This window comes from Halichoerus grypus, chromosome 1 (assembly GCF_964656455.1).
Source record: "Halichoerus grypus chromosome 1, mHalGry1.hap1.1, whole genome shotgun sequence".
In the NCBI taxonomy this organism is placed as follows: Eukaryota; Metazoa; Chordata; class Mammalia; order Carnivora; family Phocidae; genus Halichoerus; species Halichoerus grypus.
In genome coordinates, this window is record NC_135712.1 from 1,761,136 (window position 1) to 1,781,933 (window position 20,798).

General features: G+C 58.2%; 2 protein-coding genes and 2 long non-coding RNA genes across 8 annotated transcripts in view; 3 read left to right on the forward strand and 1 right to left on the reverse strand.

The window, feature by feature from the left end:
• Nucleotides 1-511: 511 nt before the first annotated feature.
• SUMO3 (small ubiquitin like modifier 3) lies at nucleotides 512-14,759 on the forward strand. Of its 2 annotated transcripts, XM_078066541.1 has the most exons (5): nucleotides 520-668; nucleotides 6,470-6,577; nucleotides 7,070-7,198; nucleotides 11,567-11,638; nucleotides 13,507-14,759. In XM_078066541.1, the coding sequence occupies exons 1-5, from the start codon at nucleotides 648-650 to the stop codon at nucleotides 13,618-13,620; spliced, it is 444 nt and encodes a 147-aa protein (XP_077922667.1). In that variant the 5' UTR covers nucleotides 520-647; the 3' UTR covers nucleotides 13,621-14,759. The 2 variants fall into 2 exon arrangements, with proteins under 2 accessions (XP_035968624.1, XP_077922667.1); XM_036112731.2 differs by lacking the exon at nucleotides 6,470-6,577 and having other exon boundaries at nucleotides 512-668.
• Nucleotides 7,205-11,517, forward strand: LOC144381071 (uncharacterized). Its single transcript, XR_013445537.1, has 2 exons — nucleotides 7,205-8,037; nucleotides 8,117-11,517. It is a non-coding gene; the product is annotated as an uncharacterized LOC144381071 (long non-coding RNA).
• Nucleotides 13,110-18,053, reverse strand: LOC118548721 (uncharacterized). The gene is made up of 3 exons (XR_004923718.2): nucleotides 17,843-18,053; nucleotides 14,884-14,998; nucleotides 13,110-13,609 (listed from the first exon to the last, which is right to left on the reverse strand). It is a non-coding gene; the product is annotated as an uncharacterized LOC118548721 (long non-coding RNA).
• A 9-nt stretch (nucleotides 18,054-18,062) lies between these two features.
• The window catches only part of UBE2G2 (ubiquitin conjugating enzyme E2 G2), a 43,122-nt gene continuing 40,386 nt past the window's right edge, over nucleotides 18,063-20,798 (forward strand). For 2 of the 4 annotated variants that reach the window (XM_078066480.1, XM_036112727.2), the window contains exon 1: nucleotides 18,063-18,201. In XM_078066480.1, the coding sequence (XP_077922606.1) occupies nucleotides 18,159-18,201 (43 nt within the window). In that variant the 5' untranslated portion in view covers nucleotides 18,063-18,158. Of the gene's footprint in view, nucleotides 18,202-18,584; nucleotides 18,720-19,219; nucleotides 19,381-20,798 lie in introns of those variants that run through there. The other 2 variants (XM_036112728.2, XM_078066504.1) reach the window with 2 other exon arrangements.

The window sequence follows — 20,798 nt, forward strand, 5'->3', positions numbered from 1 at the left end:
GGACAGGCCCTGCTTCGGCCCAAAGATAACCTGCCCATCCTTGTCCCTGACGCCCACCTAGGAGCGACCCCCTGGGCCCCTGGATGTCCTGAGCACCGCCTCTTCCCTGTGTGCCCCTGGGCCCCTCAGTGTCCTGAATGGCCCCTGCTGTCCCCACTTCCCCTTCCCTGTGTGCCTCTGGGTCCCTGAGCGGCCCCTGGTCCTACTTGCACCCCCAGGCCCCTTGGTGCCCTGAGGGCCTCTGAAGCTGTATTCCCCCCACCCCCACCCCTTCGCTGTCCCGAGCGCCCCCGGGGTCCCTTGGGGCCCTGAGCGCACGCCCCTCCCGTGCGCACCTCCGGGCCTCTCGTGCCCTGAGCGCCCCCGCTGTCGGGCCCGCCGCAAGTCGCGGGCCCGCCCCGTGACGCATTTCCAACCACCAGGAACCTCGGGCCCGGTCGAGCGCGCACCCGCCACCTAGGGCGCGCGCCTCGTGCACGCGCGCCCGCCACGTGACCTCACGGCAGCCAACCGGCGCGCAGGGATTTGGGGGGCAAAGCGCGGCCCCGCGAGCAGTTGCGGCGGGAGAGCGGCGGGCCGAGAGCGTGACTCGCCCGCTCCGGCGCTGCCTGCTTCCCCGCCGCCGCCTCCCGCCGCCGCGCGCAACCATGTCCGAGGAGAAGCCCAAGGTAAGGGCCGGAGGGCGCGGGCCGGGGCCCCTAGGTCGGCCCCGCGCCCGCGCCGTCTCCGCCGTCCCCCCCCCCGGCCCGGCCCAGCCCGGCCCGCGCCCGGAGCCCTCCGCGACCTCGGGATTCGAGGGGATAGGCGGTGTCTGCGGGGCTGCCCCGCGCCCTGGGCCTCCCGCCCCTCCCCCCGCACGCCGCTCCCCTCCCCCTCCTGCCCGGCTCCGCCCCGCGGCGCGCCCCGCCCCGGCTCCGCCCCGCCTCTGGCCCCGCCCCGGCCCCGCCCGCCCCCCCGGCTCCGCCCCCCGCGGCGCGCCTCGCCCCACCCAGGCTCCGCCCTGACGGCCCGGGTCCCGCCCCTCGGCTAAGCCCCGCCCTGTCCCTCCGCGGAGTCCCGCTGGGGCGGACCCAGGACGCAGCGGTGGGGGGCGCGCGGGTGTCTGGGGGACGCGGCACTTGGAGGGCGCGGGCAGGGCAGCCCCTGGCCGGACCCTCCCCGCCGGGGCTCTTCCTGACGGGACCCGCTATCTCCGGGACCCCTGGCCACCTCCAGAGTCACCCGCCTCCTACCCCCACCGCGACCCTGTTCTGGGACCTTTCCCTAGCCTTGCCCTTGACCTCACCACCCCTTTCTTTCCCTGGCCACGCCTCTCCCAGATCTTTCTCGCCGATATCTTACCCCACTGCTGCCCCTCCCGCCACCCGCGGTCCGCGCATCCGCCCGGCGGCGTCCTCAGAGCCCCACTCTGTCCTCGCAGGGCGCTGAGAGGGGCACGCTGGGGACCCGCAGGCGCGCGCCGCAACCCTGGTCCTGCTGCGCCCTCGCCCGCGGGATGTCTGCGCAGCCCTCCACCGGGTCCTCCAGTGTGCGCACCCCCCCATTCATTGCGTCCGCATTTCTGTCCTCCAGTGTGCGCCCCCTCTTACCCATGGCCTCCCCATCTCTGTCCTCCATTGCGCCCCCCCTTACCCATCGCCTCCCCATCTCTGTCCTCCGGTGCGCTCGCCTTTACCTATCGCCTCCCCATCGCTGTCCTCGGTGTGCGCCCCCCCCTTACCCATGGCCTTCCCATCTCTTCTCCAGTGCGCGCCCCCCTTACCCATCTCTGTCCTCTCGTGTGCGGCCCCCCTTATCCATCGCCTCCCCATCTCTGTACTCCGTTGTGCGCCCCCCTTATCCATCGCCTCCCCATCTCTGTCCTCCGGTGTGCGCCCCCCCCCCTTATCCATCGCCTCCCCATCTCTGTCCTCTGGTGTGTGCCCCCCTTACCCATCGCCTCCCCATCTCTGTCCTCTGGTGTGCGCCCCCCCTTACCCATCGCCTCCCCATCTCTGTCCTCTGGTGTGCGCCCCCCTTACCCATCGCCTCCCCATCTCTGTACTCCGGTGTGCGCCCCCCCTTACCCATCGCCTCCCCATCTCTGTCATCTGGTGTGCGCCCCCCCTTACCCATCGCCTCCCCATCTCTGTCCTCTGGTGTGCGCCCCCCCTTACCCATCGCCTCCCCATCTCTGTCCTCTGGTGTGCGCCCCCCCTTACCCATCACCTCCCCATCTCTGTCCTCTGGTGTGCGCCCCCCATTACCCATCACCTCCCCATCTCTGTCCTCTGGTGTGCGCCTCCCCTTACCCATCGCCTCCCCATCTCTGTCCTCTGGTGTGCGCCCCCCCTTACCCATCGCCTCCCCATCACTGTCCTCTGGTGTGCGCCTCCCCTTACCCATTGCCTCCCCATCTTTGTCCTCTGGTGTGCGCCCCCCCCTTACCCATCGCCTTCCCATCTCTGTCCTCTGGTGTGCGCCCCCCCTTACCATGGCCTCCCCATCTCTGTCCTCTGGTGTGCGCCCCCCCCTTACCCATCGCCTCCCCATCTCTGTCCTCTGGTGTGCGCTCCCCCTTACCCATCGCCTCCCCATCTCTGTCCTCTGGTGTGCGCCCCCCCCTTACCCATCGCCTCCCCATCTCTGTCCTCTGGTGTGCGCTCCCCCTTACCCATCGCCTCCCCATCTCTGTCCTCTGGTGTGCGCCCCCCCTTACCATGGCCTCCCCATCTCTGTCCTCTGGTGTGCGCCCCCCCTTACCCATGGCCTCCCCATCTCTGTACTCCGGTGTGCGTCCCCCTTACCCATCGCCTCCCCATCTCTGTACTCTGGTGTGCGCCCTCCTTACCCATCGCCTCCCCATCTCTGTCCTCTGGTGTGCGCCCCCCCTTACCCATTGCCTCCCCATCTCTGTCCTCCGGTGTGCACCCCCCTTACCCATCGCCTCCCCATCTCTGTCCTCCGATGTGCGCCCCCCTTACCCATGGCTTCCCCATCGCTGTCCTCCATTGCGCCCCCCTTACCCATCGCCTCCCCATCTCTGTCCTCCGGTGTGCACCCCCCTTACCCATCGCCTCCCCATCTCTGTCCTCCGATGTGCGCCCCCCTTACCCATGGCTTCCCCATCGCTGTCCTCCATTGCGCCCCCCTTACCCATCGCCTCCCCATCTCTGTCCTCCGGTGTGCACCCCCCTTACCCATCGCCTCCCCATCTCTGTCCTCTGGTGTGCGCCCCCCTTACCCATCGCCTCCCCATCTCTGTCCTCTGGTGTGCACCCCCCCCTTACCCAGCGCCTCCCCATCTCTGTCCTCTGGTGTGCGCCCCCCTTACCCATCGCCTCCCCATCTCTGTCCTCCGGTGTGCACCCCCCTTACCCATCGCCTCCCCATCTCTGTCCTCTGGTGTGCACCCCCCTTACCCATCGCCTCCCCATCTCTGTCCTCCGGTGTGCACCCCCCTTACCCATCGCCTCCCCATCTCTGTCCTCTGGTGTGCGCCCCCCTTACCCATGGCTTCCCCATCGCTGTCCTCCATTGCGCCCCCCTTACCCATGGCCTCCCCATTGCCCTCCACACTGAGGCTGGAGCCCGGTGCGCCCTCAGCAAGCACAGGAGGCAGAGCTGGGGCTGGCTGGACCCTCATGGAGCCCAGGGCACGGAGGCCCCAGTCAGGCCCTGTGGAAGCTTGCACTCTGCTTGCTGTGGTTTCAGGACAGGCCGCGCGCCAGCGCAGCCTCCTCATGGTAGACGTAGTTGGAGCTCTCTGCTTTTACCGGGCCGGCCTTAGGCCACGTCCCCAGCTCAGGTGGATGGCTCATCCTGGCTAAGTATACTTGCCTTTGGGCTTTTCTCCGTGGCTTCCTTTCAGTGAAGTTTCAGTACAGTGAGATGGGAGCAGCACTCCTGAGCTCAGGGTCCCCCAGCTGAACGGGTATGCGGTCAACCTCCGTGTGCTTCCAGGTTCAGTTGAGTAAACCTGTTTGCACTACTTCTGAACTGAGGAGAGCCTGGGCCTCCCGAGCCTGGAGGGAGGGTAGGGGCGCACTGCAGGCCTCATGGTGATGGGAAGAAAACCTTGGGCATCAGTTGGGAAAGCAGTGTCCCTCCATTGCATAGCTGACGCAGGGGGTGACCTTAGGGGTTTGTGGTCTTTGTTTCCTTGTTTACTAGGAACTCACCAGGTGTCTGGGACAGGCCATTTGTTCTTGCCCTCCTTCCGTTAGGGAGAGGGTCTTCTGAGTTCCCTGCCAGCGCCAGCCCCCGCCCCCCGCGTCCTCCTGACTTCTCCTGCCACCTTCCCGCCCTGGTCTCCAGCCACTGCCCTGGGTATCTATTTGCTCTGCCTTCTAGTCCCCGTATCTGTCTGTCTTGACACATTCATACCTTTTTGTTAAAAAAGCAAATGCATTCTCTATCCACATGCACAAGAATGGAGTTGGACCCTTACCTCACACCACATACAAAAAGCTGGATCAGGGACCGAAATGTAAGACCTAAGACAATGAAACTCTTAGGGGAGAATGGAGGACACGACTTGGCGGTGATTTCTTGGATGGGACACCAGAAACCATCAACTGGACTACTTGAGAATGTAACGTTTTGTGCATCGAGAGACGCTGTCCACACAGTCAGAGGCCACCCACAGAGTGGGAGAAAATCTTTGCAAATCACGGGTCTGATCATGGATTAATATCCAGAATACATAGGGTGCTCCTCAAACTCAAGAACAAAAAAACTTTATTCAGAAATGGATGAAGCTCTTGAACAGACATTTCTCCAGGGAAGGTGCACCAATGGCCACCAAGCCCGTGGGATATGCTCAGTGTCACGAATAGAGAAGTACAAACCAGAACTACAGCGATGGGGATGGGTGCTCTCCAAAACCAGAAACAGACACACCAGTGAGCCTGCACATTGTTGGCGGGAATGTAAACTGGTGCAGTCACTGGAGAATGAGTATGGGTGTTCCTACAAAAATTAAAAATAGAATTACCATATGGAGCTGCAATCCTACTTCTGGGTATTTGCCCCAAAGAACTGAAAGCAGGGTCTCCAAGAGATACTTGTTCACCCACACTCACTGCAGCATTACTCATAACAGCTACAATATGGAAATAACGCAGGTGTCCACGGACAGATGAAGACAGGGGAACGGACATACGAAACGTGGCCCACCCGTACAGCGGAAGGACGTTAACACTGACACCGGTATACCGTGTTTGGGCCTTGAGGACGTCATGCTGAGTGAAATAAGCCAGCCCCAAAAGGACAAACACTGTGTGATCCATTTTTATGAGATGCCTAGAGGAGTCAAAATCATACAGACAGAGAATTGGGGGGGGGTGGACAGAAGGGAGTCAGGGTTCAGTGGGCACAGAGTTTCAGTTCTGCAGCACGAATAGGGTTCTAGAGATGGACGTGGGGAAGGTTGTAGGACATTACGTCTGTATGTAGTACCAGCCAAAAGTGGTTAGAGAGTAGATTTTATGTTGTGTATTTTTTTAAAAAGATTTTATTTATTTATTTATTTGACAGAGAGAGACACAGCGAGAGAGGGAACACAAGCAGGGGGAGAGGGAGAGGGAGAAGCAGGCTTCCCGCTGAGCAGGGAGCCCGATGCGGGACTCGATCCCAGGACCCTGGGACCATGACCTGAGCCGAAGGCAGACGCTTAACGACTGAGCCACCCAGGCGCCCCTGTTATGTGTATTTTAACACAAATTGAAAAAAAAAAAAAATCCTATCTCTAAATGGATATAAGTGTGGTAGCCTGGATTGGATCCTGGGGGAGAAAAAGGCTGTTAGCGGAAACACCGGTGAAATGTCGGGTTGGCAGGGCGGCAGCGTGCAGGCCTCGCAGGTGCACGGACAGAGTGTGGCGCGTGGGCCGCTAACGTCAGGGAAGCCCCAGCTCTGGTTTGCCTGCTCCTCTTCTGGAAATGTACAGTTATTCCAAAATAAAACCTTTATTTGAAAAAAAAAAAAAAGCCCAACAAATGCATCCTTCGTCTCTGGGGAATGAGCGCCCCAGCCCCACGCTGGCCTCGGGTCACGGAGCACCCCGCGTGCAAGGCCCTGTTGCCCACAGCGGAGTCCATGTCCCGGAGACGGAGGGCGCCAGCTGGTGTCTGCGCGCCTGCCACAGCCCCGGCCGCAGCGTGCCCCAGCTGGTCCCCTTTCTGCCGTGCTGCTGGAGTCCTGCCTCCGGGGCCGCTTCTCGCCCAGCTCTCCGTGTCCCCAGGAGCCCAGGTGCACGGGCAGTGCCGGGGGGGAGGGAAGCAGCTGTGGGGCGCTACAGATGGGCTGAGCGCGGAGGTCAGCCCCACGGGTCCCCACCCTGCAGGGCCCGCAGGAGGATGTGCAAACACAGTTTACGTCAGACTTTATTTTCAAAAGGACTCGGGCCAGCTTTCTCATTTTGTTCAAAATAAAGGATTCCTGTCTTCCCAGACAGTGCTGGATAAATGAGACGGCCCTGTGCCCACAGGACCCGCCGTGGGCGTGCCTCCTGGAAACCAGCTCGGGCAGAGGAGCCCCAGGTGGCCCGCTGCTCCCGGACATCAGCGTCTTGCTTCGATTCCAGATGTGCTTCCAGGTGCTGAGAAACCCCAATTCTGATTGCTCAGGAGCTCTGAGAGCGTCACGTAGTGTGCAAAAAATGCTACTTGGGTGGGACCGCCTGAGAGGAGCGCGGCCACGGCCCTCGTGTTCATAGTTGTCAACGACACTTGTCTCGTTTTCTCTTCGCGGTCCGTGTCAGTGTGTGCACCCTGGGAGGGTGTGTTTGAAGAGTCATCTTAAAGCAAAGATAGATTTTGGTTATTTTCTAGAGTCATTAAGCATATTTATTCCTTTGAATTCATAATCCAAAAACCGTAGATTTGTGTTGTGTGCCGAACGGGTAGAAGTTGGAAGTGCATTCTGTGTAAAGACGAAGCAGTTGTGTCAGGGACTCTGGGCCACTGGAGAATTGTAGGAATTGGTTGGTTTTAAATTCTGACACCCCAGCAGGTACCCACAGACGGGCCTGTGAGAACGGTGGCCGTGGGGGACGGGTGCTGAGACCCAGTCTTGTGTGTGCTTGCAGGAGGGCGTGAAGACAGAGAACGACCACATCAACCTGAAGGTGGCTGGGCAGGACGGCTCCGTGGTCCAGTTCAAAATCAAGAGACACACCCCTCTGAGCAAGCTGATGAAGGCATACTGCGAGAGGCAGGTGCGTCCCCCCCGCGCCCTGGCCCCCGTGCCTCTGACGATGAGCCGTGGCTCTGCGACAGCAGCCGGTGCCCAGCTGCTCCAGGCTCTGCTGTCCTGGAAGTGTGTGCGTGTGCATGAGTGTGCGCATGAGTGCACATGGGCCTGAGTGCATGCGCGTGCATGAGTGCTTGTGCACGACTGTGTGTGCGTGTGCATGAATGCACGTGCACGAGTGCGTGTGTGCATGAGCGTGTGCATGCGCATGAGTTCACGTGCACGAATGCGTGTGCATGAGTGTACATGCGAGTGTGTGGGCATGAACATGTGCACGAGTGTGTGCGTGTGCACGAGTGCGTGTGCATGAGTGTTTGTGCACATGAGTGTACGTGCACGTGCACAAGTGCATGTGCATGAATACGTGCGGGAGTGCGTGTGTGCATGAGCATGTGCGTGCGCATGAGTGTACGTGCACAAGTGTGTGTGTATGAGTGCGTGCGTGTGCACGAGTGCGTGCACATGAGTGTGTGCGCATGAGTGTACGTGCACGTGCACGAGTGCGTGTGTGCATGAGCGTGTGCGTGTGCATGAGTGTACGTTCACGAGTGCATGTGTGTGCATGAACGTGTGCATGAGTACGTGCACGAGTGCGTGTGTGCATGAGCGCGTGCGTGTGCACGAGTGAGTGCGCATGAGGGTGTGTGTGCACATGAGTGTACGTGCACATGCACAAGTGCATGTGCATGAGTACGTGCGCGAGTGCGTGTGCATGAGCATGTGCGTGTGCATGAGTGTACGTGCGCGAGTGCGTGTGTGCATGAGCGCGTGTGTGTGCATGAGTGCGTGTGTGCATGAGTGTACGTGCACATGCACAAGTGCATGTGCATGAGTACTGCGCGAGTGCGTGTGTATGCATGAGCGTGTGCGTGTGCATGAGTAGTGCACGAGTGCGTGTGTGTGCATGAGCGTGTGCATGAGTGTACGTGTACGAGTGCGTGTGTGCATGAGAGCGTGCGTGTGCACGAGTGCGTGCGCATGAGTGTGCGTGCGCATGAGTGTACGTGCATGAGTGCCTGTGTGTGTAAATGAGTGCGTGCGTGCGCATGAGTGCGTGTGCATGAGTGTACGTGCATGAGTGCGTGTGTGCATGAGCGTGTGCGTGTGCATGAGTGTACGTGCACGAGTGCGTGTGTGTGCATGAGTGCGTGCGTGTGCACGAGTGTGTGCGCATGAGTGTACGTGCGCGAGTGCGTGTGTATGCATGAGCGTGTGCGTGTGCATGAGTGTACGTGCACGAGTGCCTGTGTGTGTGCATGAGTGCGTGCATGTGCACGAGTGCGCCTGTGCATGAGCGTGCATGTGCGGTTGCGTGTGTCTGCACGGGCACGCACGCCCCTCGCTGGCTGTTTCCTTTCACTCCGGTTGGTCTTCCATCTGACGGCACGTCAGCTCTTGTGTCCACAGCCGTGTCACACCGCCTGCTTTTCCTCCGGAGCCGGACACGTGTGGCGGCGTCCTTCGGATGCGCGGGTTGCAGAGTAGTGGACACGTTCCTTCTTGCAGCGGCTGGAACATGTCCGTGGAGACACGGCCGGCCGTCCTCACAGCTCGGTTGCGGAGAGTGCTTGATTCTTCCCTTCCCTTATCGGCGGCGGTAGCGGCGGGCCGGGTCACCAGCGTCCTCCCGGTGACAGCCTGACCCTTTACTGTCGTCGTCGTCAGTGTCTCCCACACATCGGTGCTTCGACCCTCGCTGTCCGGGGTTCTCACACGCGGGGACCCGAGGCCCTCCACGTCCGTCCGCGCGGCCCGGCCCCTTCTCCGAGGCTCCCGGTTCCTCTTAGCGGGAGGCAGCCCGTGTCCGCGTGCTGTGCACATCCTGGTGCTCGGCTGGTTCCGTTCTTGGCTCTCATAGTGCCGGCCTTGGGGCTTCTGTCGGGACAAGAAACCCTGTAGGAAAGCTGCGTGCCTTCCTCGTGTCCCCCGTTTTCAGACCTGCTCTCGGAGGCCTTCCCTGCCCTCCTCTGCGACTGCTGCTCTTTTACTCTTTCTCCGTAGGTGTGTTTCAGTTTGTTTTTCACGTGTTTGGCTTTAGACGTTATTTTCCCCTAAGAAAGGTGGACATGCGGCTGACACTGCCCTCCGCGCTCGCTCCTGCCCGCGTCCTGCGGGGAGATTGCTCGGGATGTGCTGGATTCTGCCGCGGCCGAGGAGGCGCACGGCGGACTGCCTCACGTCTGGCTCTTGTCTGCATCGGGGTCTGGGGGTCTGGGGGTCGTGTGTGGTTTTCCGGGTGTTTGTGTGAATTCATCACCCGTGTTCTCCACCCGCTGCCCCGGGGGCACGTCCCTGTGGTCCCAGCCGCCCCTTCCTTCCTGCCCCGCCGCATGGCTCTCCTCGCAGAACCACCTCAGAATCATTCCTTCTGGAGACTTCTTTGGCCTCCGTCCTGTGTATTTTCTGGATTAATCTTCCCGTTTCGGCAGAGCGTGTCTTCCAGCATCTTGCTCTGAAAAGGTCTATAAAATGCAGCGTCTTTGAGGTATTGCATGTCTGACGGTGATTTACTTTTCATAAACCTTCACGCTTGACCATTTCTAGATTGAAATTCAGTTTCTTTTTTTGGATTTATCACATCGTCGTGTTCTTTTGGTGTTGGAGTGGCAAGTGCAGTAACATTCTGATTTTCTGTCCTTTGATGTAACTTTGCTCTTCTCAGAGCTTTTGGGACCTTACTCTGTGTCCTGAAATATCACTATCATCCCCCCCCGCCCCGAGATCAAGGGTCAAGGGCTCCACCAATGGAACACTTCCCAGGTTGAAACTTGTTTTTAGTTGAGGAAACACAGCTTACGTCCTCTTCCGTCCTGTCCCCTGTGTTTGGAACGCCCCTGCACCTTGGAGCCCCTGTTCTGGACCTGTCCCTCAGGAGCGTCTGCCCACCTGACATCGGGCTTGGTTGTTGTTGCTGTTGGTTTTCTTTCTGGGAGATTCTTTCAACTTTCTGGTCCCACCTTATGTGGACACTCTTGCATCTGCCACAGTTTCCAATTTCCAAACCATTTCCAAACCTTCTTCGTTCTTTCTTATTCTTTGAGGGTTCCTTCCCCCAGTAGCAACTATCTCTTGTTTTTTGGCTCCCTGAGGATTTCCAGTGTCTCTCTGTGTCCTCTGGCCCCTCCCTTCCCGTGCCCGCTGTTCCTTCCTTCCTCGTTGGTTGGATGGCTCGTGCATTTGAGGCTTTCTTTCCATGTCCCCAAGTCCTTGGTTAACTGCTCATATCTAAGAATGAATCCCAAAAAGCTGGAGAAAAGCTGCATGCGTAGAGCCTACAAGCCATGGTGGGGCGGCCTGCCAGGCTTGGTGGTTTTGGGGGGGCGGGGCTCGCAGGTGTTGCAACCTGTGAGTCATTAAATTTCCCAAAGTGGACCTCCCAGGCTCCTGTCTGTGCCCTGGGCGCACGGCTGGACGGGGAGAGGGGGCTTGGCCGGTGGCGCTGTCACTTGTCCCTGGTGTCCTGAGCCCAGGGCTCAGAGTCCACGTCTCCAGAAAGTAGATCTTTTGCCCGTGGGAGGGAGAGTGCCTGCCCTCTTGGGGTTGGGGGAGGCGCCTTGAGCTGGGCATCTGAAAGGACCTTTCTTGTGTCAGCTTCCAAGCAGTCATCCAAAATCAGCCCCCAGGCCTCTGGGGGCTCTAGGCCTTGTTGCGCCCACCCCCACCCTGACCTTGGGGTCTGGTAGCCACGGCCCTGCAGCTCCCAGCCAGCGGCGATGTCTGTCTCTCCGCCTTCTCCTTCCTGTTCTCTTCGTCCCTGGGGGTCATGCCTTAATTTTTTGGTGTCTTTTCAGGAGGGAGCAGAGATGCATGTTTTAATCCTGCCTATTCCGTTTAAGTGGAATCAGAATTGCTTTTTAAGAGGGGATATTTGTCTTCCCCGACCATGTTCATCCTGCCCGGGACGCAGGAAGTCTGCACATGCTCCTTCCTGGACGGAAGACGCTCTGCTGGGCCTCCCGCAGGCCCCGTGGCGGGGGCTCCTTCCCGCTCGCACGCGGTCCTGTGACCCAGGCCTCACTGTCACCTGACGGCTTCTCCCACGGAAGTTCTTAGAGGGCGGTCGTGCCAACAGTGTGGGACTTCTGCTCGATTCTGGAGGGAAGTGGGGGAGGGGCGGGGCAGGACCCCGGGAGCTGGAATGCGTGAGAGCTTCTGGAAGCATCCGTGCTGGGCATCACGTGAAGTGGATTGTAGGCCCGCTGGCCTGTTTTTATAATCAAGTGGATCATAAGTCTGTATGTTCAGAGTTCTGATACTTTAAGGTAAATGTTTTATTTTTTGGAATTAATGTGTTATCTGGAAATATCTAATGATAATCGGTTTCTCTTTTCAGGGCTTGTCAATGAGACAGATTAGATTCAGGTTTGACGGGCAGCCAATTAACGAAACAGACACCCCCGCACAGGTAGGAAAGCCAGCCGCGTGCGCCGGGGGCTGCTACGGCTCGCATCTGGTCGCGGCCACGTGGGGCGTGCTCACCCGAAAGCTGCCGAGGGCGCTCACGTAGAATACTTGACATTTCTTAATGGTTTTAATGAGTAGGTTATTTAATTTTTAATTTGGAGTTCAGTTTTCCAGATGAGGCAAATGCACTTGGTCAGACCTCATCCTGCGTGCTGGGGGATGGGGCGGAGGACCAGGTGCTGACAGTGGGTCCAGGGTCACGGGCCGGGGCCCCCCGCTCCAGCCACCTCTCCTGGCGCCCGCCCCTTGTATCTGGACACCGGATTTGCAGCTAAATTGCTGGCCTGATTCTTGTGCCCTTTCGGTATTTATGCACAAGGGGTGTGGACGGGAGGGACAGGCACACACGCCGTCACTGTCACGTGGTGTTTGCTCACCACCGCCCACCACACGCCCATCCCGCTACCTCCCTTCACACCGCAGGGGAAGGGCGTTGGGCCCGGAAAGAGGAGGCTGAGGTCAGCGGCTCTGCTGCCGTTTGTCAGCTGGGCGACCTTGCGATCGAGAGCCACTGACCCTCTTGGAGTCTCCATCCTTCTCTGTAACGGGGATGCCTGTTTTCTGTCCTGCACAGCGTTGTGAGAGTCCGTCGGAGTGGCTCACGTGGCAGGACCGCACAGCCAGAGGCTGTGTGTGCGCGCGCCCGCTCCAGGAAGGCTCACACCGCTCACCCGGGGCGCCGGGCTGCAGGGGTCCTGGCGGTTGGGAGGCTGGAGGAGCACCCAGGCTCTCCTGCCTGCCCGTCATTCTCACTGCCGCTCGGGTGGTGTCTGAGCCTGGGAGGGGCCCTGCTGTCCCAGCCTGAGAGCATCCCTGGGAAATGTTCCTGCTTCCAGCCTCGGTAGTCTCTGTCTGAATGGGCAGAGATTGGGGTAGATGTTTGTGCGCCCCCTGAGCCAGGAAAAAAATCCGGCAGCAGGAAACGTTTGCACCATCCCCACCCTGGTCTTGAAGGAGAGGGAAGGAGCTGAGTGGCAAGCCAGCAGTGCTCCCTTGCTCTAGCATATCCTCCTCATGTGACGTAGCTTGCTTTGGAGTCCACGGGCACGGCCCGCGGCACTTACCGTGAAGCGTGTGGTCCTACTGGTCCCCAGGAGTCCGCACCGCTCATTAGATACTCCTAAGTGGAATGGGATTTTGTGTCGTGTTCAGTAAAAATTTAGACACTTTTTATTTTTTTTAAGATTTTATTTATTTATATGACAGAGACACAGTGAGAGAGGGAACACAAGCAGGGGGAGTGGGAGAGGGAGAAGCAGGCTTCCCGCGGAGCAGGGAGCCCGATGCGGGGCTCGATCCCAGGACCCTGGGACCATGACCTGAGCCGAAGGCAGACGCTTAACTGACTGAGCCACCCAGGCGCCCCAGACACTTGTTTATTTTTTAATGAGACTTAGTTTTCTTTCTAAAGATTTTATTAATTTTAAGGTAATCAGTACACGCAATGTAGGGCTTGAAGTTACAACCCTGAGATCACGAGTCCCATTCTCTACTGACTGAGCCAGGCAGGCGTCCCCAGAGGCTTAGTTTTTCTATCAAAGTCCTTAGCTTTGACTATGCTTTTGTGAGTGCTGCTTGGTGGATGAATAGGGCTCACTGGAAACCCACAGCTGGGCATCGTTCCCCGCATGGCACACCCGCGGAGAGGCCGCCGCGCACAGGTGCGGTCGGGACGGTGTTCTCCAAGGGGAGGAAGACTGTGCAGTGAACCTGCGTATCCGTTCAGGTGGGCATTTTGCATTCCTGGGATGGCGAGGAAACTAACCGCTTTCCCCTCTCTCACCGCGCCGGTCCCGATGACCCGGTCAGCTGGAGATGGAGGACGAGGACACCATTGACGTGTTCCAGCAGCAGACGGGAGGCTCGTGGCAGAGCGGCTGTCTCTGTCCCCTCCGTGTCGTCCCTGCATCTGCTGAAGAGTGAACAAGTGACCGTACCCATCACAAAGGAGTCTGCGGAAACCTGGGGACAGTCACCAAAATTACTTCCCTCTCTGACATTTTGTGAGGGCAACTCAGAACTCTGTCTGCAGGGGGGAGCCTGCAGCTGGAAGCGGGCCAGTCACACTTGTCTTTGTTGGGGTGAAATGAGTTGTGAGGGTTTTTGGGTTTGTTTTTGCTTTCATTTTTGTTTTTTCTCCCCTCTAACTTTGCCCCCAAACTTGTGGTCTGAATGTCCACTTTTAGTCTAGATGGGGATCTGACCCCAGGGGTTGATCCCTGCCCCCACACCGCTTATTCCAGTCGAGAGCTCATGGCACCACAGTGGGGGTGCTTCTGTTGGACAAGTTTTGGGGGCGGTTTGGGGATGGGAGACAAACTTTTACTATTTTGTATAGGCACAGGTTTTTTAAATGCTTAATATTGCATTTCAGGATATGGTAAAGTTGAAGGGAAAATACTGGAATGCTTTTTAAAAGGTGAAAAGGAAAATAAGCAGGTCCTTCAGTAACGTGGCCCTGGGCATCAGCACCCACTGCCTGGAGCCTGGGGCCGCAGAAACGGGCCTTTCCCCTTAATAGAGAAGAAAGCAGTCCCCATGTGTCTCACTTGGTCATGGTGTTGTGGCCTCAGATTTCTCCTCCTCTGAGTAATTATGGTCTCTCTATAAAAAAGCAAGATTCAGTATTGCTGAATTTGCACTTGTTTTTGTGTGAAAGACCTGCTTCAAAGTATGTTACCCATGGAGCCCATGGAAAGGTGACTCTGTGTCGCCCTCACGGATTTGGGCTGTGCTGCTTTCCAAATAGGTGTGGGACTTACGCTTTAGTATATGATTTCAGTTCTGTGAGATGTTTTGGGATCTGTACCAATTAAACTGATAGTTTTCCTCCTGTCTTTGTGTATGGACCCACTGCTGCCTTGTTCTAGTCACAGAGCATGACCATGACCGTCATCTCTTGCTTGCCTGAAATCTTGCTGAAGGTGTTCGCATTTCCTTTGTGTTTTGCTGTTCGGGCGTGGGTGGGATGTCTGCTGGCTCTGTTCTGTTTATTCACCAATTTGTACATGATCTGTTGTCCTTTGCTACTGTAAACAGTAAATATAGTTTGGTATTCTGTCTCTGGGCTTGTATTAAATACTGCATTTGGCCGTGGGGCCATACCGTCACAGTGCCGTATCCGTGCGGACCATTCAGTGAGACCACTGCCATTTTAAGGCTAGTTGGGGAAAAGTAAGTATTCACCTGACGGCTGGTCACACATGTGGGTCCTGGCTTCTCCTCTCATTGCTCACGAGCTCTCCCAGCCTTTGGCTGGGCTGAACCGGCATCATGACACCTTTCCTCTCCTGGGTGTCATCTGTAAAGAGAGGTTAGATTTTGGAAGCAGAGGAATGTGGACATTAGTCTGGGCTTCTCTAGGTTTTTGGTGTTTGAAGGTAAGACTGTTTTCCTTTGTGCAGTGGATGGCCTCACTTACCTGAAAACATAGTGTTAGACTACATTTTTGTATGCTTCTACCCTAAAATATGCATACTTGGGAGGCTTGTTTGCATTGTTAAATTTCATTCAGTTCAGCAGATACTGATTGCCACGCTCAGGTACTCAAGCTGCATCCATGAACAAATGAGACAAAAACCCCTTGCCCTCGTGGAATGTGTTTTCTGGTTGTAGGAGGTAGATAGTAACAATTATATGTTATGCTAGTAGATTATACAGAACGTTATAAATTCTGTCCAATAGTGTAGGATGTAGGTAGATGTAAATATTGTGGAGGTAAAAACTTTAAAAAAAAATATTTTCTTTACTTGAGAGAGAGGGAGAGCACAGGCAGGGGGAGCAGCAGAGGGAGAGGGAGAATCAGGCTTCCCGCTGAGCAGGGAGCCCGACACAGGACTCATCCCGGGGCCCTGGGATCATGACCTGAGCTGAAGGCAGATGCTTAACTGACGGGGCCAGCCAGGTGCCCCAAAACTTTTCTTTTTTAAGGTGTGTAAGTCTCGGGGCGCCTGGGTGGCTCAGTTGGTTAAGCGACTGCCTTCAGCTCAGGTCATGATCCTGGAGTCCCAGGATTGAGTCCTGCATCAGGCTCCCTGCTCAGCGGGGAGTCTGCTTCTCCCTCTGATCCTCTTCCCTCTCATGCTCTCTGTCTCTCATTCTTTCTCTCTCAAATAAATAAATAAAATCTTTAAAAAAAAAAAAAAGTGTGTAAGTCTCTTCATGGCAGAGCTGCAAAGTACTAAATGTATTTACTTTCTTTGAAGTCAGTAAGAATGGGGTTCTGAGAAGCATAAATAGATCACCAAATCACAGTAGGTCAATTGGGAATAGAACCACCATAATAATATTAAAAAAGGACTCACTATTCCGATACACATTACACAATTGTGGAGAAGCCAGGGAAGCAAGGAGCCTGAGCGGGTGGCTGGAGGAAGTTGTCGGTCCCTCCTGAAGCAACGGGCAGATGGGTGGTCTTGCTGCTTTGCTCCCTCAGGCCTCACTGGAGCTCTGCTCTTTATGGAGGCTGTCTTGGGAAACCCGACTCCCTGTGGGGCCACACTGATGCAGAGGAAAACCACCACAATCACCAATCTTTTTCAAACCTAAAGCCTGTCTGAAGGTGGTCAAAGGCATACAAATGCCTTCTTCTTGGATCTCTGTGTGTGGCAAAGAGTACAGTATTCATGCAGTTGGGCCTGAAAGTCACCCTGAAATGGCCCTGTGCCACATGTGTATTTGAACCTACAGGTGGGATCTTCGATTTTTATCCCCCTTCTCATGGGGGGATACATTTAAAAAATACACACCCTTAATGAAATCTGCTCAGCCAGCAGTTGGCCTGCCCTGCCTACAGCCCCTGCCCCTGGACCACCATCCTCTATCTCCATCTTTCATCCCAGGTCCTGTCCCCATCCTGTCCCCCAGGCCACCATTCTCCGTCTCCATCCTTGGTCCGGGTCCTGTCCCCCAGGCCACCATCCTCCATCTTCATCCTTGGTCCGGGTCCTGTCCCCATCCTATCCCCCATCCTCCATCTCCATCCTTGGTCTGGGTCCTGTCCCCCAGGCCGCCATCCTCCATCTCCATCCTTGGTCCAGGTCCTGTCCCCCAGGCTGCCATCCTCCGTCTCCATCCTTGGTCCGGGTCCTGTCCCCGTCCTGTCCCCCAGGCTGCCATCCTCTATCTCCATCCTTGGTCCAGGTCCTGTCCCCCAGGCCGCCATCCTCCATCTCCATCCTTGGTCCAGGTCCTGTCCCCCAGGCTGCCATCCTCCGTCTCCATCCTTGGTCCGGGTCCTGTCCCCGTCCTGTCCCCCAGGCTGCCATCCTCTATCTCCATCCTTGGTCCAGGTCCTGTCCCCATCCTGACCCCATCCTCCATCTCCATCCTTGGTCTAGGTCCTGTCCCCCAGGCCACCATCCTCCGTCTCCATCCTTGGTCCAGGTCCTGTCCCCGTCCTGTCCCCCATCCTCCATCTCCATCCTTGGTCCAGGTCCTGTCCCCGTCCTGACCCCCATCCTCCATCTCCATCCTTGGTCCGGGTCCTGTCCCCCAGGCCGCCATCCTCCGTCTCCATCCTTGGTCCGGGTCCTGTCCCCGTCCTGTCCCCCAGGCTGCCATCCTCTATCTCCATCCTTGGTCCAGGTCCTGTCCCTGTCCTGACCCCCATGCTCCATCTCCATCCTTGGTCCGGGTCCTGTCCCCCAGGCCGCCATCCTCCGTCTCCATCCTTGGTCCGGGTCCTGTCCTCCAGGCCGCCATCCTCCGTCTCCATCCTTGGTCCAGGTCCTGTCCCCGTCCTGTCCCCCATCCTCCATCTCCATCCTGGTCCGGGTCCTGTCCCCCAGGCCGCCATCCTCCGTCTCCATCCTTGGTCCAGGTCCTGTCCTCCAGGCCGCCATCCTCCGTCTCCATCCTTGGTCCAGGTCCTGTCCCCCAGGCCGCCATCCTCCGTCTCCATCCTTGGTCCGGGTCCTGTCCCCGTCCTGTCCCCCAGGCTGCCATCCTCTATCTCCATCCTTGGTCCAGGTCCTGTCCCCGTCCTGACCCCCATCCTCCATCTCCATCCTTGGTCCGGGTCCTGTCCCCCAGGCCGCCATCCTCCGTCTCCATCCTTGGTCCGGGTTCTGTCCCCCCGCCCGGTCCTTTAATCGGACCTTCCTGAGGCACTGCCAGTATGATGTAACAGGCGGTTAATACATACTCCTCTCTGGGCGCCCGCGCTCTGGGATTTTCTGGACGACCCGGGCCCTACAGGAATTTGGATCGCCGTAAGCGGCGTTAACGCACAAAGTGGCTGAGGCCCTGGCGCGGGGTAGGGACCCCGGGACCCTGCGGCCGGGAAAGGCCGGCCGCCGCACCTGCGCCGCTCCCCTGGACGACCGCCCCACTGCGCAGGCGCGCCCCGCGCCCCGGAAGAGTTTCCGTGCCCCGGCGGCGACCCGGAAGCAGCCCTGCGGCGGGCGGGAGGGACCTGCGCTTGGGAGGCGAGGCCGGACAGCGCAGCTGTTGCCCGGACGATGGCGGGGACGGCGCTGAAGAGGCTGATGGCCGAGTACAAACGTGAGTGCGGGTCCCGCGCGCCTCCTCCCGCTGTGGTCCCCGTGTCCCGCACCCCCGCGCCCCTTCCTTCCGCCCTAACCCCTGACCCTGCATCTCTCGGCCCCCGCACCCCCTCCTCCCTCCCTAACTCCTGACCCCGCGACCCCTTCTCCAACCGTAACCCCTGACCCCGCGCCCCCGACCCCCTCCTCCCGCCCTCACCCCTGACCCCGCGCCCCCCGGCCCCGCGCCCCCTCCTCCAGCCCTAGTCTCCGACTGTGGCCCCGCGGGCTGGGCGCGGCCTGAGTCGGTGGCGGTGTGGAAGCTGGGGACTCCTAAACCCCTGAGTCATGCCCGCCTGTTGGCGCCGAGGAGCGGGGGCTTCGTTCCGGTCAGTCGTGAGCCGTCGCGGAGTGTCCGGGCCGTCCTCTGCGGGGCCCGCTCCCTGCTCCTGCGTGTGTGAACAGGCTCGTACGAGCGCCCTTGCAGAAGCGGACGTTCAGGAGCGCTGCCTGTGCTTGCGTTTGGCTCTGGCTCCTGTAAGTCGGAGCCTCGCGCACACGCCGCGCGGGGAGCTGCGGGGAGCGTGCGGGGAGCTGCGGGGAGCTGCGGGGAGCGCGCGGGGAGCTGCGGGGAGCGCGCGGGGAGCGCGCGGGGAGCTGCGGGGAGCTGCGGGGAGCGTGCGGGGAGCTGCGGGGAGCGCGCGGGGAGCTGCGGGGAGCTGCGGGGAGCGCGCGGGGAGCTGCGGGGAGCTGCGGGGAGCGCGCGGGGAGCTGCGGGGAGCGCGCGGGGAGCTGCGGGGAGCGCGCGGGGAGCTGCGGGGAGCTGCGGGGAGCGCGCGGGGAGCTGCGGGGAGCGCGCGGGGAGCGCGCGGGGAGCTGCGGGGAGCGGGGCCGACCGACGCGGCCGCTCAGAAGCTCAAACCAGAACTGCAGGCGGAGAAAGCGCCTTGTGGTGCATTGGAGGTGAAAGGTCAGATTTTGGCTTTGTCTTTACTACGGGAACAGGTTTTGAGTCGTGCCCCCTTCATTCTTCCTAGGGTGGTGTTCAGAAAACCTCCTCAGTGCTTTCTGAGCCAGGAAAATGTTGATATTTGGGGAGAGCAAAGCGAGAAGCGAAAACCTAGGCACATTCCGTGTCCTGCCTTTTTCCAGCGGAATGCTCCCTCGGAGGAGTTGCCACAAGTCCTGGCCGAAATGGGTGTGTTGAACGTGTTCCGAGCTGCTGGTGGACACCGGGTGGTAGCCTGCTTGTGGGGACAGCGGGGCTTCCACGGCCATGGTCAGGGTTCGGCCGCCTCTGCTTATTAGCTCTTTGCTCACCGTGGCCTTGACCTCCGCACTCTGCTTCTCTGGGAAGATTCATGCTTTTCAGGACACCTGTTAGGGAGCTCTCGGTTCTCTAGGCTGTTATTGTTATGATGACATGGAGATACTTTCAGAAGAAGGTTGGAAATAACCGTAGTAATGGTAAATATGCACGGAGCTCGGTCTCCTAACCAGCTGGCCCTGCACAGGGAGTCTGACATGAGCAGACCAGGGCGGTGCACATGTGGGCTCCTTAGAATAAATGTTTACATACTGCTCTCGGCCCTGTCCTGTGCTTTAGGAGCGTATTTGGGAGGCAGAGTGTGAACAGAGGGTTGGGTGGGAGTGGGACACTGCTGCCGCTTCCTCTTCAAGGGAAACCTGGCTGGGGGCGGTCTGTGCGGGGACACCTGTCATTCCTGCCATGCTGGTCAGTTCTAGACTGCGAGCAAGTATGACTCTCTCCCGTCTGTAGGGAAGGAATCGATTAAGCCTGCAAGGGGAATTAGGTTCAGGCTGCTGCTTTGATCCAGTCTCTGCATTGTCGAACTTGTATTTCCTGAGGATATTTGCATTAACAAAGATTATTTTTGCTTTTACTGTGTTTACAAAAATCTCATCCATTATTTCAATCCTGCTGTCAGTTTGCTGTAATAAAGTGTAAGTAACACTTGACTTCCCAAAGTTGTATCACAGAAGTGTATTATATATGTTTTTACGTGTTAATGTGACATCTTGGGGTATATGTGGAAGGCAGAACCCTAAAAACGTCTCCCTAAGCTGCTGGCCCCTGCTCGCCCCATCAGACACGAATCTAGCACTGCTGTGAGAGCACTCTGGAGGTGTAACTTAGAGGTTACTGAGTAGCTGACTTACAGGTAGGGAGATCAACCTGGATTATTGGGGTACAACCCAATAATCACTCAAGGCCCCAGAATCGTAGAGGTAGGCAGGAGGGGAGGTTCAGGAGATTCAAAGCATGAGAAGGACTCCACCTGCCGTGATTGGCTTGGAAGATGCATGGGTGGCTGGGAACAGAGGAACGTGGGCTGCCCCTAGAACCTAGGACTGATCCCTGGGGAACCTCCATCCCACCGCTGCGGGGACCTGAGTTCTGCCAAGAACCTGAATGAATTTGGGATGGCACCCTGCCAAGTAGCCCAACCATGTTGCTGTCTTGTGAGACTCTAAGCAGAGAACCACCTGCCCCTTCTGACATGGAAACTGTGAGGTCATCAGTGGGTGTTTTTCTTTTCTTCAAGGTTTTTATTTATTTATTTGAGAGAGAGCAAGAGTGGCGGCAGGGGGTGG